Raw genomic sequence first — 27,565 nt, 5'->3', positions numbered from 1 at the left:
AACCCTGTTTCTGCACTTCTGATGTCTCCGCCTCGCTCCTTCCTCTGTCTCTCTCTCCCAGGGTGTCCGTGTGCGACGAAGACAAGCTGACACATAATGAGTTCATCGGGGAGTCGCGGGTGGCCCTGCGCCGCGTGAAGCCGGACCAGACCAAACACTATAACATCTGTCTGGAGCATCCACCTCCTGTGAGAAGATGAGAAAGAACGAGTAAAAAGGGAGGATGAGAGGGAGAGAAAGAGGGAAATGAGAGTGTATGAGGGAGATGAATGGCTGGAGGGTGCAGTAATATTCAATATATTAAGGCTTCCTGGCTGACTCACATCCTCGTCTTTGAAAGTAGAGAGAAAATGTGGAGAAGGAGACAGATGGAGATGGGAATGAGATGAAGATAAAAGGCAGGAAATTGTTTAGAGGCCAACAGGGAGGCGTTCAAATGTCGATATTTAGAAGACGTACCAATCAGCTATAATGATGGCCGCACACCTGGGTCTCATAAGAAATAAAACACCAGCGTGTCTGTGCAACCACTGCAGAAAACACAAGCTGCTCAGCAAAATATCCCCATTTACAAGATTCCTCCCCTCATTGAAGAAAAGACTCATTCTGATAATTATATTTGGGAGTAAACAGCTAAAACATAAAATAAGCTCATTTCCCCACTACGTAAACACATTACCTTCAACATTTAACACCAACATGTTCTAAATATTTTGTAAGAAAGAAATATACTGAGGCAGGCCTTAACACAACAGTAAGATCCAACCAAGTACTCCGATTGGATAAGAGGCATTTCATGGGTGCTGATATAGAGAACATCATCACTGGGACTTTTCACTCTGTGTATCACTCCGCCTCAGCCAGGTGTTCTGAATACTTTTAATTAACGTTACAGCAGACTGTGTATGTCTACACTGATCCAGCTGGTACCTCTGAATCACACAGCAGACTCTTATTTCACTTGTTGATGATAAATTAAAACAAACTGATAGATGTACATGATAAAAAACAACTGACGATGTGAGAATGTTTGGGTTGCTTGGCAACACAAAAAATACCGTTGTTGATTGTTACTTTTTACTATTTGCCGCTTTTATGACTGTTGGATAAAAGCGATATCATACTCGAGGTCGTGCTGTTGTACTGAATATCATCACAGCTGTGATTTGGCATGTTTCTACGACCTACGACTCCCTGTAGTGTGATATTGCTTAGTTGTTAAAGATAAGATAAAAATACACTTAGAACAGTAAACTTCAAACGATATAATTTATTACAAATACAAGTGTTATAAATCGAAAAAAAAAATTGGGATTACACTCGCAGAGAAGTAGATCAATACCACTGTCATGTCTGTGCTTAGTAAACAACACCCAGCAGCGTGTTAGCTTAGCTTAGCATAAAGGCTTTAAACATGAGGAAACTGCTATCCTAGCTCTGTCCAAATGTTCCAAAATCAGACTACTAGTCTCTCTAAAGCTTATTTGTAAATTTGTTTTATCTTTGTACATCAAGCTAAAGAGTAAAAATGACCATTTGTTAGCTTAGCTTAGCATAAAAACTTGAAACATGAGGAATCTGCTAGCCTGGCTCTGTCCAATTGTCCCAAAATCAGACTTCTATTCCCTCTAAAGCTTGTTTGTTAACTAGTTATATCTCCGTATTTTGAGTCAAAGAGTAAAAATGGCAAGTTGTAGTTATTCGGGGGCTACGTGCTAACAAGAAGAAAATCTAGACCAACACTAATCAGTGAGCTAGTGGTGCTGGTAGGCAGATTTTATCACCACTTAAAAAGAGCCAGGCTGTTTTACCCTTTTTCTCCCTTAATGCTAAGCTAAGCTAACATTAACCTTATATTTTACATACGAGTTTGATATTGGTATAAATTTTCTTATGGATTTCTTTCCAGAAAACGATTAATACTATTTCCCAAAATGTCAAAGTATTTTTAAAAGGTTTCGTTTACTGTTATAAATCATTTATTGATAATATAGATGATCATTTATTAAGAGCAACTTTTGGGTTGCAAGGTTGTGAAGAATCTACACCCTGTCTTTTTTATTTGGCAATTATAATTGTTCATAATGTTGGTAATCACTGATCAACAAAGCTCTTAAATTGATTTTGGTCCACACTACTATTATTCATTAATGAAAATATGGTAACAATTCATCAACTGAACAAAGGGCCGATGTGGACGTGCAGTTATTCCAGGTCAGGGCAATCAAAAGTGTTAAAGAAAACTGTTACAACTGTTTGAACCAAACTCAGACAAACAGCTCCGGACTTAAACTACACAAAGGACAGTGGTGTCCACATGCTCTTGGCCAAATAATACATTTTGAGCTTAGCCTATATCAGCCCATATTAATGTCCCTCTGACATAATGGAGATGATTCTTGCCTGGGAATTACGAGGATTACGCAAACAGAGGAGCGGCGCATCTATTCTTGTAGTGGCTTTCTGTGCAGGCTAAATGTCAGCATGGAGAAGGGTACACAGCGATTGGAAGAATAAAGGGAGAGGAGAAAGAGCTAGACGAAGGGGGGGCGTCAATATACAGAGAGAGCAAGTGAGGGAGATGAGAAACAAATGGATTAAAAAATAAAAGCGGTGTATAGCGGGGGGCATGTGAGTGAAAAGGAGGCCGGAGAGTGATGGGTTTTTGTTCTCCATGTGTCGGTGTTAGATTGGCTCTCTGAGGCCGATGGCCGCTGAGCGATCAAACGCTAAAGCCTCTCCATCGGACCAGACGCCATGTCAGGCCTGTCATTTTCAAAGTGGCTTCACCCTCGACTCGATACGTCTCACCCTTCTGCTTTGGTCAGCCTACATGTTTGTGCAGCTCCTCTGTCAGTCATTTCCTCTCATTATGAATCTCTTCCTTCTCTTTTTGTCCTCTCCGCCTGCAGCTGCCTTCACCCACGGCCATGAGCACAGCGCTGAGAGGAATCTCCTGCTACCTGAGAGAGGTGAACACATGACTCCTTCTGTCTGTGTGTCCGTCCTTGTAATCCATGTTTCAACCTGTCTGAAAGAACTCATCCAGGTTTTGTTCACTTTAGCCAATATTAGACGACATGATGCTTTCAAAATAAGAGCCTTAAATCTTTCCATCAAGTTTTAATCTTTACATGTAACAACAACAGTCAAATAATTATTAATTTAGATGTACGTGCAGCCCTAAAACTTACTTAACTTAGCTAAATTATCTTCATTTTATTTCATTTTATTTTATTTTTTTTATGTGTGCCTCTAAAATTAAAGCATCTACTACAAGTTCTAAGATCACGTCTAACTATTTTGCAAACCACCAGAATCTGTGTTTTCTACCTTTCCAGGCGACGACTAGTTTACCATCAGTTTCCATAAGACATGGAAATCAATTAGCAGATTAACTCCAGTCGTGTAATCATTAACCCAGTAGTCATTCATTGTGGGAGTTAATTAAGTGTAGTACAAGACAAATCAGTCTGAGGTCAAACTGGATAAATGAGTTTGATTTTTGGATCATTTGGAAATAATTGAAAACTAATGGCTTGAAAAAAAAGGAAAAAGGGAGAATACATGCAGATATCAAAAATAGCACAGTTTACATTAAAAAGATAGTTCGGGGTATTATTAGTGTGGTTGTATGAGAACTACGTACAGTAGATAACAGTCAGTACAGCCACTGTTCAGGAAAACCAGGCAGAGTTTCAAGAAGGAAGCTAAGCTATGTAACGCTGTACACGGGACCACAAGAAACACGTATGTTAGCCACTCAAACGTCCTGCATATAACAAAAATATATCAGAGTAAACTAGACTTGAATTCTAAAATATAACTTGAAAATATCTTGTTTAATCAAGTATTTCTGATATCACAATAAACTATTCACATTATAACGTGATAGTGATCTTTTTTTTATTCCGACACGGCAGCAATACGCTTCCGTAACGTCAGACAGCCCTCTCCTATGGGACTATGTTTTGAACGGTAAAACTGTATTCCTGCGCATGCAGCGTGCAGCACTAAGATCAGCTGTTAGCGTCAGTGGTTTACCGTGTTTTTAAAAGAAAAACAGGGGCAATGCTGACCGTCATCTACTGTGCGTAGTGCACCCACTATGGACTCAGTGGATGTAGATTGTGCATATTGGCCTGCCAAATGGCTTCAAAGAGGGAATTCTCCTTTAATTTAGCTTCCTGGAATATTTTTAAAATTCCATTTGCTACTTACAACATCTGAATCCTCCGACCTAGAAATGTACCTGCTAAAAATGACACGTTATGACTAATATTTGGACTGTGCAATTAAGGCAGCCTGTCACTTTTAATGTTCTATCTGACATTTTCCAGTGCCGGGATTGAACCATTTCAATCTCAGGGTTTCTGTCCCCACATACAAATGTTCCCTCCCAGCACTGTTTTTTAAGGGCAGTGTCTTTCTATCTCGGCCTTAGCAACATTCATATCAATTGTGATTGTTTAAATAAATATGACAACCCAGAGTTTTAATGTGACATAACGATGGGTTCAGCCTATAGATGTATTATTAACATCTGGTTTCTAGCTTCTGGCTGTACTTCCGAGCTGTGTGACTTTCTGAATATGTGTGTCAGAGGAGTTCACCCACAGGCCAGGATGTCCAGTTCAGACTGTAGACTTTACATTGTGATGACCTCACAGGTTATTTAACAGTTCCTACAAGTCCTACATATATAAAACCTCCATGGATCAAACATTCATACTAGAAAGAGTCTTCTCTTTAATAATGGAGGTCTGTTGGAAGCTCAGCGTGGTGGTCGGTGTAACAGTAACACAAGTGGAAATGAGTCACAAAGTCTGTGAACGGACTCAGTGATGTCAGCATCGCAGACGAGCTCGTCTGCCAGCTCGCAGGGCGATTAATCAGAGACGATAAATTGACTTATCATGTCGTCTCTGATACACAGCTGTCTGTATAAAGTCTTCATGCAATGCTAAAGGATCATGACTCACTTAGGTGTGAAATGAGTCATGAACTCTCATTCTGAGTTAAACAACAGGTACGAAGCGTCTGACAGTGTTTGTTTACTTTTTGTAAAACCGATAAAAAGAATCTTTCAGCATGTAGACTGAAGGAGCAGGGGATCGCACCACCAACCTTATGATTGTAGGGCGACCCACTATACCTCTGAGCCACAACCACCCCAATTTTTGTGTGTTTTTTATTAATAATATTATCATAAAATAATATTTAACACATTCATTGATTTTGCTAATGAATTACAATTATTATTTAGATTATTTGTAAAGCTGTAATGTAATGTAAGTATTTTTTACTTTGCTCTTTTTTACATGATGTAAAATTGATTGATTGATTGATTGATTGATGTAAAATAACTTTTGATTTTGAATTTTGAATTCGTAGTAAGAATAAATCAGGGTCACGTTTCACACATTTTATTAGCTAGTAGTTCATGGATTTATACAAAAATAACTTTAGAAATAAGAAGCTGGGCATCAAACCGCCAACCGATTGGAGGGCGACCCACTTTACCTCTGAGCCACAACCGCGTTTTTTATTAATTATAAATGTTTAATTATCGATACAAATATGAGACAAAATAAGGCTGTAGCTGCAGAAAATGTTATGTTTTAAAGAGCAAGGGAGTTTATTTTTGCGTATGAATACACTCATTAAAACATGAGAAAGAATGGCATATTAACTAAAATATAAAGCATTCATAATTTATAGGTTTGGACCAATACATTGCAAACACATTGTCCAAGGCCTTTAACTAAAAAACCAATGCGAGAGCCATTCCTATTTCTTTAAGTCTCATTTATTTGTAGAAACAGAGATGTCTTTTGAATCCTCTCCCCACATGTCGGGTAAATTGACAAAGACGCCAAACCGGAGGGCGTGTTTGGTCCTTTAACTCCATTAAGATAACCGGAGTAAAACAGACTCCTCTGTGTTCCTCACGATAGTCAAGGTTGTTTAATGTGCCGGCTGTTCTTTAGCTGCGCACACCCACCCACAAATCTCTCTGTTTCCCACCCGTCTGTCACTGTGCGCGTGTGTTTGTAGCTCCACATTGACGCGTGTTTATTTCCTCCTCCCTAATGAGTCGCTCTCTATCGATCTGTGAAGGTCTGAGCCGTTTCATTACCAGATACCTGCTGCAAATTATCCCCACTAATTGCAAGTTTTTTTAAGTCAGCCACTCAGTCACGGCAGATGGTGAACTGGCTGCTGGCAGAAATGATGATTCGCAGAGAAAAAACGGGGACAAGGAGAGAGAATGAGAAAGAGGAAGGGGGCAAGCTGTTGAGACAATTAGTGAAAGGAAGGGAGGAGTGGAGATATTGATGGCTCTGGCTGTGTCCACCTCTCGCCTCAAGATAGGACTTAATGAGAGATGAAGTGATATAAAAGACAGGAGAGACAAATACAGTAGACGAGTGATGGAGGTGTTTTAAATTCAGATTACATCACAGGCAATAACACCGCCTTCGTCCAATTTCCTCTGGTGAAACATCAAACTTAAAAAAGCTGCACCTGCAGTGATGACAAAATCCAGGAATAGCAAACACGCGTCTTTCCTATAAATACCATAAATGTATTGGTGCTGTCGGCCATGAGGGTGAGTCACAGCCCTGTGTAAACATCATCCTCCCCTTCCTCACCCTCTGTTGCTGCTTCCTCGCGTTCTTTCATCTGTCACTTTGAATCTGCTCTGTTGATCCGCTTGTTGTCAGATGATTCGGCAACAGCTTGATGTTGTCCAGGGAAAAGTACCCGAGCTAGGAGCGACCGAGTGTGCTAATAAGACTCTGGCGATGGACCAGGGCAGGTTTTTACCGTCAGATTGACTCCACTGCTGCTTATTGTGACGGCAGTTTGGAATGGAAAGTTTGTATCTGAGAGGTGACAAATGAGCTCAAATGAAAGTCAGAGAGCTCTTTAAGTGTGTCTGCTTTCGAAGAACTTCATCACAGCGAAAGAAACAAAGTACATTTTAAAGATTAAACCACGAAACAAAGATTTTATGCACGAAATTTAAGTCCCCTTTATGCTGTTTGAGAAACTCTGGAACTTTGGTGCTACATCCTAACCTGGTCCTGTTTAACAAGTAGCATATTAAATGCGTGATCTTGTCATACTCTTGTTTATTCATTATGAGTCATTTTAATGCCCTGATGACTCTTCTATAGTTGTTTTTACAGTACTGAAATTATGCCAACCAACCAGAGCCAAGGTGTGCAGACAAATTGTCAGGTTTTAGTTGGGTATTGCCCGTAAAGGACCCGTGTCCACTAAAGCCGTTTTTATGCACTGGCAGCGCCAACGACCTCAATTTCAGAGCGCTTCTCACCGGCGCTAGGTTATGACAGTTGTCTGGCAGCACTTCCACTTCCCTTGGTAGTGACTGAAGTCTGTTCCAAGTCGCTCTGTATGCTAACAGAACAATGGAAAGGAATAATTTCCTGGCATTAGCAGCAGATCTAGACCTGGAAATTGTACCCTTGAACAAAAAAAGAAAGGATTTGCTTCTCCTCCGCCATAGTTGTTGACAAATTTGTTATCAGAAGTCCCACCCCTTCCTGATTTTGATTGGTCAATGAGGGAGAAGTGACATTGTGAGCGCTGTGAGCGCAGTGACGAAAAACAGGCGAGGGCGTTTTTGAGCTGAGGATGCTGAAAATGCTGAACTACATTGGTTTAGTATAGAAAAGAGGCCTGTCAGCGTAAAACATGTTGTTAGTGGACACAGGCCCTACTGCAATTTAACTGGTTCTGAATTTTGTAACTAAAATTTCTCTCCTTTCAACCTAACCAGTTTTCTGTAAATGTGTAGCCTAGCAACCTAACGGAGGTGGTGGGAAGTAATAAAAAGTACAAATACAAAGGCTCTGTACTTAAGCAGAGGTTTCAAGTATCTGTAGTTTACTTGAGTATTTTTTTTTTCGGACACATTTTCACTTTTACACACAAATAAAACTGAACTTTCTACTCCTTACATTTTCAAACAGGCTCGTTACTTCAGCTTTAATACATTTGATGTGAATAATCAGTGACCTTTATCATTGCCCACCACCTCTGTGATTGACTGGTGATCAGTCCAGGGTGTACCCCACCTCTCACCCAATGACGGCTGGATTAGCTCCAGCCCCCCGCAACCCTGAACAGGATAGGCAGTATAGATAATGGATAGATGGATGGATGGATGTATGGATGCCCATCACCATCCTAACTTTAAGACTGATTTCTACCTAAATGGTACGATAACACAGAGCAGAGACGATTCCTTGGCGTATCCATCAGTGCATATCACACATGACAGACGTTACTTGTCAGAAATTAAGTTAGAGATGCATCAAGAGGAAATGACGTTTAATCAGTACTCTTTTTACACAGGTATCTGTGCCTCTGCTTGAGTAAAGAGTATTGTTACTTTTGCCACCAAATGGTTGACTGGATTTTGGTCCCAAATTTGTTGTCTTCAGTCTAGTTAGGTGTGTAATAAACGTTGGAGATTGTTATCGAGCTGTTATCGTGCTTCAGGTCTGTACAGAACTGTGTCTTAGCGTCACTAGTGGCATTCGTGATTGTTCTGCTGAAGTTAACCAAACCTCACGTTGATTTGCCTCTGCAGGAAAATCTGCACTGAATTTCAACGGTTTATTTTCCCTGCAGCTTTAAATCCGCCTCCATTGATTTTTCTGGGCTCAGTAAACACCACACTGACGTATTATCACCTTATTCAGATGGTATGGCGCACTTGCTAGCAATGAGCCGTGGCTAATTTACACATTGAACAGACATGGAGCAGCATTAGCATTCATTTGAAGTTGTGTCTGAGCCAACGAGTCAAATATTCACCCTTCATTTGTCTGTGTGTTGCTCTTTACCAGCTACTGAGAGGATATTTGGCTGCTAAACAATTCTCTTTGTTCATTGGTTGGTTTGTCTCTCTGTTGTTTAGTGCTGAGCAGATGTTGGTTTATCACAGGGCTGAAAAAAGGGCTGAATATGACACAGATAAGAGAGTAAATAAATGTTATTTTCAAGATGTGAGGCCTCCTGTTAAACATCGAACCTTATCTTGAAACTCACACATCATTTTTCCTGTTTATTTTTTCCATTTCCATCTCTTTTATCCTGTCTTTTTCTCAGTGGGAGACCCAGCAGCAGAGAAGTCTGGAGGAGAGAGGCCGCTTGCTGCTCTGCCTGCAGTACCTCCCCCCGGCCGGTGATGACGACTTGAAGGGCGAAGCCAAGGAGAGGGCTCGTGGCGGGCTGTGTGTGGGCGTCAAACGCTGCGCCCACCTGGCTGCCATGGACGTCAATGGCTTCTCAGACCCCTATGTTAAAACGTAAGAATGACATCAGACTGAGTTGATTTAATGGACTTTGACATTTTGGCAGAAAATTAGATTTTACCAACTCTTGCTCTGTAAGCAACAAGAATAATTACATTTATCCTGCTTCTATATTTAAATAACCTTTTGTCCACTTCTACTTTTGGAGATAGTTATGTCAAAACTTGTCTATCATACTGCTACTCAGGATAAAGGTCAGGTCAGGTGTGTCTCTATGTCTTCTATTTTTATCAGATCTTATATCATCTCATCCCTATTCATGGCAATGTAGCACAGAGCTGGCTTGTTTCTACAGAAGGTGTTAAAGCAAGGGATAATGTCAAGTGAGCAGGTTGTTGTCGCATAATGGAACCCTGTCAGGGTGAGCAGGTGTAAGTGGATTTAGACTAAAGCGGATACATCATCCCACTTTTAACTTATGAAATCAATCATTTGAAACAATATATTGATTTGGAATTGATTTTATCAATTTAAAAATGTTTATATTTCGGTTTTCCATTTAAAAATAGTCCCTTAAACTCACAGTGAGAGCTGCGTCCATAGCAGAAGTTAACTCTGTAGCCTTCTTAAAATGAGCTAACCAAGCTAATATTACTCACATTAAAATGAGCTAAGCTAGCTGTTTTTACTCACATTAAAATCAGCTACGCTAACTGTTTTTACTCACATTAAAATCAGCTAAGCTAGCTGTTTTTACTCACATTAAAATCAGCTACGCTAACTGTTTTTACTCACATTAAAATCAGCTAAGCTAGCTGTTTTTACTCACATTAAAATGAGCTAAGCTAACTGTTTTTACTCACATTAAAATGAGCTAAGCTAACTGTTTTTACTCACATTAAAATGAGCTAAGCTAACTGTTTTTACTCACATTAAAATTAGCTACGCTAGCTGTTTTTCCTCACATTAAATGAAAACATTTCCACTAATGGTGAAGTAAGACATTGAGGTTTTCTGTCTCGACATAGTCAGAGTATGTAGACATCTTTTCCATTCACTGTCTTAAAACACAATAGTATCCCACTCTGTGTTCTGCTTCTTTACTTCATGTGCTGTCTTCAGTTTTGTAGATCTCTCTGTCATAGCCTACAGTTTTTGCATCTTTTGCATCTTCTCTCCGGTGTTTTTGTCTCTTTTCTTTTTTCCCTCTGTAAACAAACGTCAAATGTACCAGACTTCTTTCTGCAGATTTATATGATCACAGTTAATCCTCTGGATTGTGTGATTAGAGCCTCATCCCTAGCAATAGTCTGTTATCGAGAAATAACAGACCCAGAACGCCGTAATTAACCAATCAGAGTCAAGTATTTAACACAGCCGTGTTATAATCATAAAAATACGCTTTTATTTATCTTAAAACCGTTTTTAGCAAATTTGCAATTTGTTAGGGATTATTTTCTGCTTTTCAGCCACAGACAACATGGACATATTTAAACCAATTATTACTCAATACACAATTTAGACTAAAGGATCAATTTCACAAAACTCATTTCAGACCAATTTCCACCTGACCTGTACAGATCTAATCTCCGTCTCCACCTTTAAACCTGCACTTGCTCTTAAGTGTCCAGTGGTTGACCCCATGAGCCACCACTTGTCGCCACTCACAGGTGATAGATGTCACCGGTTAACCCCACGTACGATTATGGTGACAAACGACGGCCGCTTTGCCTTAAGTGGACGCCATCTTGAAATATAGCTCTTAGTTATAATGATAGCAGTGTGTTTGTGTGTGTGTGTGTGTGTATTGACAGCCTTCAAAGAGGACTGACATGATCTAATGTTATGGGCAGACTGTATGGCAGCATTGTTGGTGTCATAGAGGTCCTTCTCAGTTTCATTACTCACTGATGAAAGAAAAGCAATACTGTGTGTGTGTGTGTCTGTGTGTGTGTGTTAGCGTCTGTGCCAAGGAGGGCAGGAGGGTTGAGTCATGAGTCCTGACAGACACTGGACAAATGAGCTATAAAATCCCGCTCTTCCTCACTCAGTGTTCTCTTCTGGCTTTGAGGTTGTTTCTGGAGCGAGTAGAACACACACACACACACACATGCCTTCAGTACACACTAATCCCTGTTCTCCTCTCCCGTCATGCCTTACACTCAAGTTTCCTCCCTCCTGCTTTACACCCACCAAACCTACGCACACACAGATCCCTCACACATCCTCAGCAGCGCATCGTGCACCTTGTTTCATTTCACATGCACGCTTGCATCTCTGCCCTTTGGCGGGAGATTTTTTTTCCCAGATGCTTTGTTGTGTCTGAGAGCGTGTGGGAACATACGCTGTGCGAGCTGTGGGTGGTGGGTGGAAAGCAAATGTGAATAGAGATTTGGCCACGCTCCTTCCAGCTGGCTTAAAAATATCCTGAGAATTTAATGACACCCCACGAAGGCATGCTGAGCTTTTTCAATCTGTGCTGCGCTGCTGAAGGTTTCACTGAGCAGCCCTCACACTTCGCTAGTTTCACAAATATTAAACCTTTGAGGGAATTGGAGTAGTTTGTCATTTTGGGAACACAACACATTTATTCACTTATATCTCCAGTCACATGAGACTATAGACACCACTGTCAAGTCTGTACAGTAAATATGAAGCCACAGCTAGCAGCTTGTCAGCTCAGGTTAGCTAACTTGACTAAGGGGGAAACTAGCTTGGCTCTGTCCTCAGGCTGGTTTATGTAGACTTTGTCCTTACACACAAAGCTTTAGAGGTGCTAGCTACGTTAACGGGCAGCTAGCTGTAGCTTCATATTTACCACACAAACATGTCTCTCAGGGAGAAAGCATGAAGCATGTTTGGGGTGGGAAATATTGAATATTTGCCCTTATTTTCCAACTCATTTGGGCCTATTACTGATGCGAATACCAAAATATGCACATATTTTTCCACCTAATTTCCACCCTAAGGTCTCTTCTGCAGTGGAATTAACATTTTATCAGGCCTGCTCTTATTGTGAAGGACAGCAGGCAGATGCTAATGACTTTATGATGGACGATGTGTCACCTCCTCTACTAATTGTACAAAAGTGAAGCCAAAAAGCCCCCCCAAGCGGGCGCTGCCATCTTGAGAATTTAGAGCCAGAGTCTGCACAGCAGAGATTGGCTAGTGGAGCCGCAGTAGCCTGTCGACGTCCCGCCCCTTCCGCTTACCAAAACACACATTGAACTTACTGAAAGCTTCTTGTGTTCGTCTGAAGCAGGTATTCACAGATATGGAAACTTCAATGACTGTAGTGATTGTTGTAGCTCCTCCCCTACTCTGCTACTCCAGAACAGAGCAGCTGCAGGAGTCGTATTTGTCAACAGAGCTGTCAATCATGCCATTACACCCCCTTTTATAGCATCAAATAACTTCTTAAAACTAAACTTGTCAGAAAAATGAGCTCTTGGACGTTAATCAGAATAATAAGAACTAACTATAATGACAGAAACCATGTTTGAGAAACATTTATTTGGCGTGTATTTTGATTTTAGAGTTTGACTCATGTCCCATCTGTTAACATGGAGGAGGCGGGCTTTATGACCTATACTGCAGCCAGTCAGCAGGGCCTGATAGAAATGATTTGGCTTCACTTTCTGGGAGCTGTCATGTCGTCCATCTTTTTTATACAGTCTATGGTTAGATCCAGGAACTACTCTGTGCCGGATCCCCCCGGCCTATTCGATGGCCACGTCTGGCCCATGTATTTGCAACACAACAACATACATCTATTTTAATGTAACATAAAGATGCCACCGCCACCTACTGTATGGGAGTGTGTATTGAACGGCAACGCATTACGTTTTTCTAAATAATCTGTAATCTGTAAAAAAAGTCACAAATATTAGCGATACAAGTGACATGACAGTAAAAACACACAATTGATCGCTCATTGACAGTAATTCCTGAGTGAACACAATGATTTCCTACACGTATAAACTTCCTCTGACCTTTATATAATCCCCTCTGCTGCTTCCACTCACCATCAGTGCCTTGCTCCTCCTTTCAGCAGAAATATGGCCTGTGAATGATAATGTGATTGTGTCACTTTCCTCCTCCTCCTCCTCAGGTACCTCAAACCAGACGTCCATAAGAAATCCAAGCACAAAACAGCGGTGATAAAAAAGACTCTGAACCCGGAGTTTAATGAGGTAGACTTGCATGTTTGTGCATGACAGCTCATTTGGGCTAAAGCACTCCTCACAACAACTGCATGCAAAGTTTCTGCAACCTTTTTTTCAAGACGCCCAATTACTGTGACAATGTTTTTATCTGCTGCCTCATTAGGGAGGGTTTTTTTGGAGGTTTGTAGGGGAAGAGCAACATGTGTGTTAGATGTGATCTTCTGACCTCTGCTCCCATGAGTGCATCCTTTCCTCTCTTTATTTTTTCTCGCAGGAGTTCTTCTATGAAATCACCTTCTCAGAGTTAGCCACCAAGACGCTGGAGGTCACAGTCTGGGACTACGACCTTGGGAAGTCCAACGACTTCATCGGTGAGCTGTAACTACACACACAAGCGGCCTTCTGGCTACTTTACGAGTTTAATAATGTTGTACCCGTGGCAGGTGGTGCTTAAGATATTCTAAGATGTTCTGTATTATCCCTTTTGATCCAAGTACAGCAGAGTGTTGAGTTTTCAGGGGTTTACGTGCCAAAAGCGTGTCTTTGACATTTTGGCTGATAATTAGCCTCGCGCTGCTCTCTCTCTATGAGCGGAAATAATAAAATATTTATATTTGACTTATTTCTTATTTTCTTATTTCTTTGTTCTTTTAAAGCCAAGACTCTTTTTTTTTCTTACAGTAGTTAGTCTGGTGTTTTTTGACACCTTTTCCCTGTTTGTGGCACTTTGCACCAGCCAGCTTGTTTCTTTAGAGCTTGTGAATCTTTGAAAAGGAAACGTAAAAATATAGTTTTATGTTTATTTTTCTAGCGTTGATTTCCTAAAACAGCTGTGCTCTGAAATTTTAAGCAAATTTAACTCAAACAGGAGGAAACAGTGCATCCGTTTGGGACTATTTTCTGCTGTGGATTAATACACTCTCATGTGATAAAGTCAGTGTTTCTAGCAGCAGGAGAATAATATGTTATATCAGGTACAGGTAATTGTTTTCACTTTTGGCATTTAATGGGTTTTGTTGACAGGTAGAAAAAAATAGAACGTCATTAGACATTTTGGGTTTTTCGGTTTTTCAAAGTTGAAATCCATGAAAACTAAGTATTTATAAATGTCCAATAAATTTACACTTTATTCTTTTAACATAACCCGGTTTGAACCTAAGTTTAAAAGATGTCATGCGGTAATTATTTGTTACATTTTAGAGAAACTACAAATAGAGATTTAAGGAGCTGCAGGCATTGTTAGACTCTTTTCAACACACTTCAGCTCTATATTTCTTTTAGAAGAGCGTGAGATGGTCATGATGAACGTCTTACTTTTAAAGATACATTTTGCTTTGAAAAATGAATCCATTTTCAGCTCTTTGGGTCTTAGTCCTTTTTTTTATTACGCAAACAGTCAGAGAAAGAAAATACAACAAAATGTGCAATTATTGCAAATTAAACAAAAGCAGTAGAAAACAAAACAACCAAATAATACAAAATATTGTACGTAGACCTAAAGCTACAGCAGGTTACATCTACACCTTTTACAGTACACTACAGTTAGTTCAACCAAGTAATCTGATTGGATAAGAGGCATTCCATGAGTGCTGATATAGAGAACAACATCACTGGGACTTTTCACTCTGTGTATCACTCCGCCACAGCCAGGTGTTCTGAATACTGTTAATTAACATTATAGCAGACTGCGTTTGTCTACACTGATCAGGCTGGTACCTCTGAATCACACAGCAGACTCTTATTTCACTGGTTGATGATAAATTAAAACCGATAAATGTAGATGATAAAAAACAGCTGATCTGTGGTAACCTGTAGACACAGAGTGCGGGGGAGAATGTTTGGGTTGCTTGGCAACAACAGTCCAGTTTTAAGTTAAGTTGTGGAACTAATTGATTGTAACTTTTTACTACTATTTGCCAGCAACATCACACTCGAGGATGTGATGTCAGTTCTTGATAACATTGTTAGCTAAGAAGGGATCCTAACATTACCTGTTATCAAATCTGCCCCTTTCACTGAAATACATTTTTAAGTCCCCACTGTCTGTTTAATTAACACGCTCTGTCCTCTAAAGTCACTCTGACTTCCTGTCCTCCCTGTGCACTTGTTAGGCGGCGTGTCCTTCGGGTGCCACTCACAGGGAGAGACCCTGCAGCACTGGATAGACTGTCTGAAGAACAAGGGCAAGAAGGTGGAGCGCTGGCACACGCTGACCAACGAGCTGCCCGGGTCCACCCTGCAGGAGTGAACTGATCCTCCTCCTCTGTGCTCTGACACCGGCGAGACGCCTGAGGACTCGGGATGAGGGACGATTCATCGCATGCTCTGAGGATTTTCTGCATGACTGTGAAGAGGATTCATATCCTGATTACTTTGTGTCATAAATGAGATCATAATTCATAACAACACAGGCAGTCAGAGATCACTACTCTAACCTTGGACCTAAACAGACGGGATGCAAATGAGCCCAACATAAAGCTGACAGTGTGAGGGTTTTCATAATCATATTCATGGACATTCGTGTCCCTTTTGTGGCTTTTATGTCAATCTAAATGCTCCCCTGCGCCGCTACAAATCAGGCACATCCCAACCAATGAGAACATTTAAATCGTGTGAGAAAATATAATGAGGAAGTGAAATTATTCTGTTATTTTCTTTTAAACTCATCCCGTTTCCCAGCGCACACACCTCTCCCTTGCAATAATGTTTTGCCGAATGCTTCCTAAGATTTCCAAGTGGTCTTGATGCCAGACAATTTGTATCTATTGATCTGATTGTCCCTGGATTAGTTGCAGACGGCACCGCCCAGTAAGATAATTGGTTCTTCCATGTTGGTTGTTTGTTGCATGTTTGGTGACGATGGAGGAGACCATCGTTGTCCCTGATTCTCCTTTAGGAAGAGATGTAATTTAATTCAACAGCTTTTTAACGTTGTTCACAGTTGTTTCACGCACCAACGCTGATATAAGAGCGTCAGTTTCTGAAGTTGACACAGTTTTGCTCCATAATCCCTGATCTGTATGGAGGAATACAGACATGTAATTAAGCAGACAGTTTCAGAGCAGATTGTTTCGTGGACAGCCGTGCATGGTAATAAACTCATCGTCCTCTGTTGAATATCTCAATTATAAATATGTACTGGATGGTGTATAGAGCACAGTGTCGTCCGATACGTCTCCATGCTGCAGGTTGTATCCGTGCAGGTCTCATGTGGTGAAAGAGGCATGCTGAAAACACTAACGGAGATCATATGTAAATATATTTATTGTGTTTGCTTTGGATGTTAGTCTTTTGGAACTTAAAGTGTGCATGACTGTTTGACTTTTTCATAAAATATTCATATTAATTTGCTGTGTGTTTTTTTTTTTATCATACTTGCTTTGTGGCTCCAAAGAGGCCTCTGCAATCTGCTGTTTATGTACAGCTCAGTGAAAATCCAGTAAAGCCAACACTGCCACCTAGCCTTCAGGATGTGGAACTGCAGCTTCTTCTCTGACAGCGATGACAGGAGTGAGTCAAAAGAGCACAGACACAGGTAAAAGAGACCAATAAAAGTAAGAGCGTTGTTTTAATACTTAAAGAACAAACGTATGATTCAGTGATTCATTTTATAGTCAGATAAATACTCAGTCAAGACTTGTGACCGTCAGGTTTTAGTTTTAAGACAAAGGTTGAGCATATCTGCAGACTTCGCGCACTTTCCTGTGGGACTTACCCAGAGTTCATAGCGATTAAATGTAAACAAATGTTCGTACATTGAAGTAGTATGTAATAAAGTTTGACCAAAAAAAAAAAAAATGTAAACAATGCGAGTGTGGACAGAGACGGGAACCGCAAATACCTTTATCTGTAAGTGACAACAATTAAATATCTGCATTGATTAAACATTAATGCCTTCGTGACTTTTGACAGTTTGTTAAGTAAAGCTTATCTCATCTTTAAAATAGGTGTATGTAAACACTGTAAGACACAAATACATGCTGCAATAGATTCAATGGCCCATCTGGTTTCCAGGCAACGGGTGAGGCCATGATCGTGTGTCCCATTCCTCATTTTTATGCAGTTGTCAAAACCTCACAGACTCACACACTGCACGCACTGAACGCCTGACGCCATTAAAGTCCGTGAATGATTGGGCCACTGAATACACACGGGGTGATCAGACACAGGTGAGACTAACGAGACACAGGTGAAAACAATAAGGGCGGGGCACACAATTACAAAGGCAGGAAGCAGAGGGTGGTGGATGACAAAATAAAACAGGAAATGATACTAAACAACCAGATATACTGTATAACTAGACAAGGATCACACATGACAGTGAAATGACATTTAGTAGCATTTAATGAATTTGTAGCACTAACTTTTTACTATCTGATTTCATGTAGTTTGAATTCTCATTTGGTCATTTCACCAGGCAAGTTTAAGTTGTGCAATGTGGCAATCAAAAAGAAAAAGTCCAAGACACAAAAACTACTCAATTTACTGAGATTAAAAATAATAATAATAATAATAATTGATTATTTAATACACCAACCAAAATTCAAGATGGCAAATTAAAACTCTGGACACACACTGGATTTCTACTTGAAGTATTTAAGGCAGGATTATGACACCATGACGGACACAACTCAAACCTGACTGGACAGATTTGTGGTGACTGAATTTCAATAAAAGTCTACAAGTAGTCTAGTCTAAATTGAGATGCTTAAATACTGATGATTTGATTCTCTCTTTCAATTACATTTGACTTTATGAATCACTCAAACGGCTGTTAAACTCTCTCAAAAACATTGTTTTTATTTCGCTGGCATCTATCTCTCTTTCTTCAGTTGGTAACACAAAGGCTACATGGTGGTGCAGTGGTTAGCGCTGTCGCCTCACACCAAGAAGGTTCCTGGTTTGAATCCCAGTTCGGGCTTTCTGTGTGGAATGTGTGTGTTCTCCCCGTGCATGTGTGTGATTGCCTGGCGATCAGTCCCGGGTGTACCCCGCCTCTCGCCCAATGACAGCTGGGACCGTCTCCAGCAGCCACGTGACCCTGAACAGGATCAGCGGTGTAGATAATTTTCAGTGTGGTTTTTTCCATCTGTTTACTGTAACATTTATTCATTTGATGGTTCTGTCAAATGATGATCAAGCTTCATTCGCTAAATAAAAATTGGATTTCTTCTTCTATTGTTTATTGATTCCTTCTCACCACCCTGTAATAACCAGGTTGTTTCAGCACCATTTATTGATCTCGTTCCATTCAACAGCGAGGTCAGAGGTCAGCGTCAGAGCGCATCAGGATGTTTTTGATCGACCCTCTGCTGCTCAGGTCACGGATACAGAGTCACGCTGTGAGTCTGCAGAGAGGACTGAGAGTCAGATCAGAGTCTCATTTTAGAGTTTAAATAGAAGGAGGGAGCGTCAGGAGAACACATGAAGCTCTTTGTTTCTGATTATTGTGCATTTTCTCGTGTATCCTGAGTTGGAATGAAATCAGAGAAGGCCTCTCCTGTTTCATCTTAGTCATTGTTTGTTTGTCACCTTGCACTTGATCAGAGTGACAGACACCACAGATGTGTCCTCTGCAGATTCTCCCACTGAACAAACACTGTCTTAATGTGGGTGACATCACTAATACTAATATAGATACAATGAGTTGGAACTTTTTATAGCACAAGTGCTTAACAAAATATATAAATTCAGAAAATACTCTGGCAAAAAGTCATTATTGTAATATTACTAATATCTACATTATAATACAGGTGTAATAAGCAACACATTTAAAATGATTTTAAAGCTAGCTGTCTGTGTCAGTTGATTTGTTGGATCAGCACTTTGGTACAGACTGAAATATCTCAGCAACTTTAAATAGATTGTCATGAATTTTAGTGCGGACATTCATGATCCACAGAGGAAGGAGGCTAACATCTGTGGTGACCCTCTGACCTTTCCTGTAGCACAACGTGTGGTTCATATTTGTGGTTTTGTGTGAAATGACTCACACAATTTAAGATGGATTGCCATTTAATTTGGTACGAACATATTTGCCTCCTTCACGTTGAACTGGAATAACTTTCATCTCAAGTTTTTATTGAAAACCACCGTAAGGTTTCAGATTGCTCAGTACTTTTGTTTATGGACGGATTATTTAAAAACTAATGACATCACCATTAACTTCACTAACAAGCTGAACATTACACCTCCTTAGCCTCAGGATGTTAGAATTGGCATTGTTAGCATGTTAGCTTGCTGAAATAAGTCTCACCTTGCATAAGTACAACCCATAGACTGTTTAAAAAGATGGACGACATGACAGCTCCCTAAAAGTGAAGCCAAACCCTCTCTATCGCCCCCTGCTGACTGGCTGCAGTATAGCTCATAAAGCCCGCCTCCTACATGTTAACAGATGGGACATGAGTCAAACTATAAAATCAAAATACACGCCAAATAAATTTTTCTCAAACATGGTTTCTGTCATGAAAGTTAGTTCTTATCAAGCTGATTGATGTCCAAGTTTTCATTTTTCTGACAAGTTTATTTTTAATTAGTTATTTGATGCTGTAAAAAGGATGATTGACAGCTCTTTTGACCAATACGGCTCCTGCAGCGGATCTGTTCCTGATTAGCAGAGTAGAGGAGGAACGGTGAGAGGAGACATAACTAAAACAATCACTACAGTCATTGAAGTTTCCATACCTGTGAATGTTAACCTCAGACCAACACAAGAACCTGTTCTGCTGTTAAACTTGCCGGCGTGCGGGATCTTTGCTGTTTTTTTCAGTAAGTTAAGTGTGTGTTTTGGTTAGCGGAAGTGGCTACGGCGGCTGCACCCGCCGATCTCTACTGGGCAGTCTCTGGCTCCAAATGACGTCACCATTGCAAAATGGCAGCGCCTATCACGGGGGTTATTTTGACATTAATTTTGTACAATGGGAGCAAATGGAGACGCGTCGTCCATGTATATATACAGTCATTGGTACAGCCTCACAGACCTGCTAACAGACTGTTGAAAGAAATTTAAAAGATTAAGGCTGGGTTACACGAACAAGGATTAATTTGATCTAATATTAGTTCCAATCAGAGTTTAGCAAAACTAGGTTTAAGATGAGTAAATCCAGATTTTAAATTAATTGGAGCTTTGTTGCACAATTAAAAACAAATCTCCAAGATTATTGACGTAAACCGAAATACAGTTTAATCAATATGGAGACGCTTGCTTTCCCAAATTAAAATAAAAAGATAAATAAATAGAAAGGTTAATAAATACAAATAAATAAATCCGCATGTTGTCAGGACCTAGTAAGTATAAAATGGGGGACATCGTTACCTTTCGGCTGCTCTGTATTCCTTAACATTGGTGGTACTGCTGCATTTCTTTCACTACCATGTCTGACAGTTGGTCCAGTCTTCCTGTTCAGCTTGATCACAGTTTCCTTTGTGAACCAGTATCTTGATTGAAACTCAGCATCGTAAAACTCATTTGGGTTGAGTCTGTCCCTTGATTTCCCTTGAGGAACGTCATTATTTTCCACAATCCACCTCAAAAAAGCAGCAATTTCAAAGGTTAAACCTCCTCAAGTGTAAGTTCATCACTGGGTCACTGGAGTTTAAAGGTTTGGTGCAACAGAATTAAAGCTCCTGTGAGTTTTTTTTGGCGGTTACGAAACAGACTGAAATTAATACTGATGCATCTACATGAGCTACAAAAGCAAGCAACACCAATAGCGACAAGATTGATTCTTTCTTTATAGATATTTTGAATGCCTGTAACTGCTGCCGCGGGGTAGGTGTCAGACGAGGAGATTAACAGCATGTGGGCGAAACAGCCTGTGTTCACGGCAAAGATTCTCGATGACTGATAAATGAAAGCAGGAGGAGAAAACACAACTTACATGTGTGCAGGACAAGACCAGCAAAGAGATGATGGGTACTTCTTAGGGCGCTAAAATCGACACAAACTTAAAGTTCCTCACAGGCGCTTTAAATAAATCTAGGTTTAGAGTAGAAACTAAACTGAGGTTTAAAGAGAGGTTAAAATTTAAACTAATTTTAAAGTTTGGTGCAACATACTTTAAAGTTAAACCATGACTTAATCAGGTTTAAAAATGTATCCTTGTTGGTGCAATCCAGCCTAAGAACAGTTTGGCTTACTCTCCTCCATCTGAAGGTAATGTACTGGCAGCAAATGTATAAATGCTCAAACATTGCACATAACAATGGCAAACATTGCAATAGTTAAGGTCCAAATGTAACGAAGCAGTGGCAGATTCTATCTTCTATTTATTATAAGAAGCTGCAGGAAGGAGACAGGAGGTCGGATTTTGTTAAAAGACACCTTGATGAAGAAAGAAAGAAAGAAAGAAAGAGCAGGGACACCTGAGGACTGTAAACATTCAAACTTCTACTTTTTTTGAGGTGCATGTGACACAATAACGGTGATAAATACCCACCCACAGTAATAAAGATGTTTTAATAAATCCAAAGGTCAACGCAGCCAGAAGTTAAGAACATTTATCAGATGCTATGTAATGACATTAACAGACAATAGGAAACGACACAAAACGAATCACTTTGTATTGATGCAGAAAGGCTCGAACGCAGCTGCCAATAAAAAGGGCGGTGATATTTGCTCTGGGAGGATTAGTCCGGAGGTTAAGCAGATTTGTGAAACCACAGACAATTATTTAAACACAGGCCTCGTCCTCTCTGCCCGGAACAAGTGAAAGCATTACTGATGATTGAGGAAACACTTTATGGATAATGATAAAAGCTACTGGTAGCACAACACATCACAGAGCGGCCATCTGGCCGTGTGATGCTGTGAAACGGTTTGATTTTAATAACTGTGCACAAGAAATACCTCTGTGTTGTTGCCAATGTTTACAGGCTACAACTGCTCTGATAAAACTGCAAAATATTCGCTCCAGCTGAAATGAGCCGTGCATGGATTCCTCATAACAATAAAACCTGCATAATAAAAGTCAATGTATGAAAAGCTGCGGCTGTGACTAAATGACACTTAAGATAAACAGAGGAGTGAGACATCTCAATATAACGTCCCTCCTGTATATTACTGACGAGCTAGGCGCCCTGATGGAAATATAACCGTAATTGTTGACAGGGCCGTTATTCCTCACTGTGATGTGGTGTGACTGTGATGAGTGGTTTCCATTAAATAGTGACAATAACGAGCACATCACTGCCACCTAGCCTTGACTGTGATGAAGAGCTAGCAGCTAGTAGAGGATGCTAATGTGTGGCAGTAAGTCTGTGCAGTGATAACGGGCCAAAGATGAGCCTGAAGCAAACGTCGCATTTCAATTAATATTGTAAAGGTACCAAATTATAACCCAGTTTGTGAGTACAATTACGATGGATTACTTACATTTTCTGTCACCCTTCCTTTCAGTCACGACTGCCTGTTAAAAAAGTACATTTATAATGTTCTGTCTTCATATGTGGACTTCTAACAGTACATGTTTGACAAAGTTTGTGACAGTTTTAGAGCTCTCCTTTCCCTGCCTCCCTCTCAGCTCCTCTGCTGTTGTGATATTGATGTTGTGAATGAATTTTTTATGTGACTTTAACTACTGCAGGCTGCCGTTTTGGCCGGGTCTCTCTAGTAAGAGTCTCAAAAGACTTCCTAGTTGATTAAAGGTTCAATAAAACAATGAAACTCTTGCAGAACGACACTGTTTACAACTTTCATCAGGTTTATAGTCTAATAACAGTGTGTCCTTATGTATTTAAGGTAGTATATTCAGGATAAAGTTGGCCCAGCTTTTGTTTATCTGTGATTAAGTCTATGCAGCCTGGATTTAATCAACTACAGTGCTGCTGGAACCCTATGACAAATAGTCACACACATAATTAGATTAAGAGTGATGAGTTTAAATAAACACACATGGAAGTAAATCATTAAAATTTTATTCTGACATTCATTTAGAAGGTTATAAATTTGCAGCATGTTTTGGCAAATCATTCCCCGTTGACAGATCACATGAATTATTAATAATCTGTTTTATATGAAAAGTAGATGTAGATTCAGTTTGAAAACATCAGAGCTGAAAAATTATGACTGAAACATATTTAGCTTTTACACACATTTACCCCTGACAGCTTATTTAACAGTTTAAAACCAGCAGTTAATATGGGGAGTCGATTAGGCCAAAATTGAATACTTTGCTTGCACATACAAACATACTGGTACTGAACACCTGCACATACATTCATACATGCATACAAACATATACATAGTCATTCTCACATACATACGCGTGCATGCAGAAGTTGCTACCAGGCAGCTAACTTTCGCTGCAGCTTCTGGATACATACACACTTGACCATGCACAAACATACATTAAATCACACACACATATACATACTCATGCACACACACACACACACACACACACACACACACTAAGCATACACATATTTAGATATTCAAGCGCAAACATATATTCATTCTGACATTCACATACATACTCTCACACACACTCATATACGCTTATACTAACAAACAGATATCATCAGGTTATGTATGTGTGTATATATATTTATATGCATGAGGATATATATGTATGTGCAGGTGCTCAGTACCAGTATTTGCAAGCAAAGTATTCAATTTTGGCCTTGGTGGCTTCCCATAAGTTAACGCTGTGCCTTTTACACTGCAGACAGTTTGATATGTAGGGTGTACATAACAAAGGGAAAAAAGGCTGAATTCCATTTAGCTGCCCCAGTTTTGGGGAGCTGTATCGTGCATGCTAGCCGGTGTCATGCCTTCCTGGGACACCTGTACAGAGCAGAGACATCAGTAATGGTATTAGTAACACCTGTGCTTCCCCAGCTATGACAAGTGAAAATGTCTGCCATGGAAAAGACCTAACAGCAGTTAAGTACATGAATGACCGTTTTCGGGACAGGTGTAACAAATAACATTAATTATGGCTCAATTCCATTTAGGTTTATCAGTAAGCCAGCACTCAAAATAACAGTGTCCTGGGACTAAAGCAGCTTATTGGAGTGAAGTAAGTTATTAGTAACACCTGTGCTTTAAATGTAAAAGGGCTACTTTAAATATGCTACTAAGTTCTGACATGTTTGTACGAGTCAATATTTAGCAACAAAGCAATTAAAAAAGTCTGAGTCATGTATTGATGTGTAAATGGAAAGTGGGTCTGTGTCTTTAAAAATGAAAGACTGCATTTCCCTGTCTCGCTTTCAAAAACAACAATCCATCCGAGCGTTAATTCACACTTAATGATTTTTTTCAGCCCTAATTCTCTCAGAAAATTAAGCAGCACTAATATCGCAGCATGGCCACAGGTCAGTACATCTCATTACGCTGTTATTTTCTGCACAAAGTGACAGGATGATCATGATGCATCCAAACGCTGCCGAGCTGACTCACTGCCTCAGTGTTTATATGACCCAGCTGGATTATCCCTGACCCACTTCCTGCAGCTGGATGTGACCCTGTCTGATATGCTGATCTCCTTTCCCAGCCGTGCTCGCTGTAGACCTCCTGTTAAATTAGCTGAGTACAAAATAAAATACCTTTCGCTGTCAGAACGGTAACATTGGAGAGGAGGAATTTGCTGTTGTCAGACGTGCTGTTATTTTTCTGCTAATGTGGGGGATTTTTGTCACTGTGAGCTCAAAAAACCTTGAAGTTTTCATGTTGATTTTATATGTACTCTTTTATTGTAACTATTGCAGCTGAACACTCGACGGGGAGCTTTGTGTCTCTTTGTCCTTTATGAAGGCCATGATGTCACGTTTCTTTCCATGTAACACGTAAATAATGTCCAAGCAAACAATGCAAAGATATCATTTAGGCTTGGTTTAAAAAACACATCAAAAAGATGTCCGAGAGGCCAGGTGATTTCTCAAAATGTCTTAACTTTACTATAATGTAAGACAAGGAAAATAAGAAACTTTTCACATCAAAGTTGTCAAAATGTAATTCTTGGCATGTTTTATCTAAGGATTGTGTTAAACATTCCAACTTTTTCACTGAAAAAACTCAACCACAAGTGGACAGATTCCCATGACGTAAGAGTCAGACATCCATGGTTCCTTGAGGCTGAATCTTTAAGACTCTGCTTATGTAAAAGCTTTTCATAAAGAGCCATCCTGATGATCATATATTTGGTTGTCAGTGAAATGTCTCATTAACTATTAGTTGGATTCTTCTGAAATTTGGCACACGCACATGTTTCCCCTCAGGATGAACTTTAATCACTTTAGTTAGCGCTTAGGCTAGCTATTCATGTAGCACCAGTATTATTTTGACCCATTCTTTGCTTTTTGATCAAATAAGCTTTAAAAAAGTACTGACTTTCTAATCAGCTTCAGCTCTGTTTCTGGTGTTAAATGCTAATTAGCAAATGATAGTATGCTAACACGCTTAACTTAGATGGTTAAAGACCAGCTCCAGTCGTGTTGTATGACATATAGAATGCTCTGCTTGAAATAATAAATTGTGTCTGACATTTTTTTTCTGGAAAATACGTTTAATTACCTTATAAAGCATCTCCTCCTTCTTCCTTATTCAAAATTCCTGAATCTGCATAGGCACATTTCCAACCGCTTCCTCCGTCGCAAAAACAAGACACGTCTCTGCCACCGTTTAGTGGCAACTTGTTGAAACTTAGCTAGCTTGAAATGTAGTAATTAGCAGTAGTAACGTTAACGTTAGTAGTCAGTAGTGAGTTTGCAAAAATTATGATGACGGTTACAGCTGGCTCGCACATCGCCGAAGTGGTTGCCATAGGTTGCACATAATGATATGCATAGCGTCACCCCGTCCATTAACGGGATTGGCTCCTTAGGTTTGTGACATCACAAACCTGCCAATCTGAAAACATGTTGTTCAGCCTGTCCTTGGTACACTGCAGTTTAAAAGCAGACAGGCCCGGCCATGGAGATGACTGCTTATGTCGTCCCTGATATGTCTTATAGCACATGTACAACACCACCAGCTGTGTTTACAAGGTGAAACACTTGATTTTCACTGAAGGGGGGCTTTAACGATGTAGACATTAAAGCTAAATATTAGTATTTTAAGATTTAGTCCATGAGCCAGACTTTGGCTGTCGTGCCAGTTTGGAGGGAGCATGTCTCATAGTGATTTTTTGTGAAGATCTATGTCCCTAGTGTTGGAAAATGTATGATAGCATTGCAGCAATGGTAGCTTTGCTATCACTCCTTTTTTCATCCCTCCATCAATTACTTTCAAAATGTTTTTTATTGCCATTTTTCACAGAGCATGACACTGAGGGCAACACAATGTTGCATTGAACAGAAACACAAAATAATACAAAAACTCAAAACCTTTTCCAAGAAATTCATCAAAAAAGAACACAAGACAAAAAATGTAATCTGTGGTTAACTTTTTTGTTTTTGTATTGTACATATGAAATCATATTTAGATTACATCACTTTCTTTACTCTGTTTAAACATTTCATGCTGGTTTGCAGTAATTTAATCCTCGTCGTCATCATCAGTTATCATTGTCAAGACTCACATCCTGCACTACTTCCTCATCCTCTTGAGTCTGGTTTTCACAGCTCTTCAGTCAGTAAACTTAGGGTCATTTGCCAAGCAGACACATGTGGGTGCCTCACATTTCCTACTGCATGCACTTGAAAGCAAATCCAATACTGCATCGGGTGCTGGCTGGCCCTCCATCCACTCAATATATAGTCTCATCTGCCTTGTGTTGGTCGGCCATCCATCCACTTAATATCTGGTCTCGTCTGCCTTGTGTCGGTTGGTCGGTCGGTTGGTCGACCCTCCATCCCCTCAATATCTAGTCTCATCTGCCTTGTGTCGGTTGGTCAGTCGGTTGGTCGACCCTCCATCCTCTCAATATCTAGTCTCATCTGCCTTGTGTCCTGCACAATTCGGTCGGTCGGTCAGTCGGTCGGTCGGTCAGTCAGTCAGTCGGTCGGTCGGCTCTCCATCCACTCAATATCTAGTCTCATCTGCCTTGAGTCAGTCGGACGGTCGGCCCTCCATCCACTCAATATTTGGTCTTATCTGCTTGGGTCGGTCGGTCGGTCGGTCGACCCTCCATTCACTCAATATCTAGTCTCATCTGCCTT

At 40.2% G+C, this 27,565-nt stretch overlaps 1 protein-coding gene across 2 annotated transcripts in view; it reads left to right on the top strand.

Moving 5' to 3' along the window:
* Positions 1-18,591, top strand: part of LOC138593243 (double C2-like domain-containing protein alpha) — a 30,070-nt gene extending 11,479 nt beyond the window's left edge. For both annotated transcript variants that reach the window (XM_069664163.1, XM_069664164.1), the window contains 6 exons: positions 62-188; positions 2,913-2,972; positions 9,148-9,347; positions 13,405-13,486; positions 13,734-13,830; positions 15,571-18,591. In XM_069664163.1, the coding sequence (XP_069520264.1) occupies positions 62-188; positions 2,913-2,972; positions 9,148-9,347; positions 13,405-13,486; positions 13,734-13,830; positions 15,571-15,707 (703 nt within the window). In that variant the 3' untranslated portion in view covers positions 15,708-18,591. The remainder of the gene's footprint in view (positions 1-61; positions 189-2,912; positions 2,973-9,147; positions 9,348-13,404; positions 13,487-13,733; positions 13,831-15,570) is intronic.
* Positions 18,592-27,565: the final 8,974 nt, after the last annotated feature.

Source organism: Semicossyphus pulcher, unplaced genomic scaffold (assembly GCF_022749685.1).
Source record: "Semicossyphus pulcher isolate SPU_LCO1_2020_fin unplaced genomic scaffold, fSemPul1.0.p SCAF_16, whole genome shotgun sequence".
Classification (NCBI taxonomy): Eukaryota; Metazoa; Chordata; class Actinopteri; order Labriformes; family Labridae; genus Semicossyphus; species Semicossyphus pulcher.
This window is presented reverse-complemented; position numbering and strand designations above follow the sequence as displayed.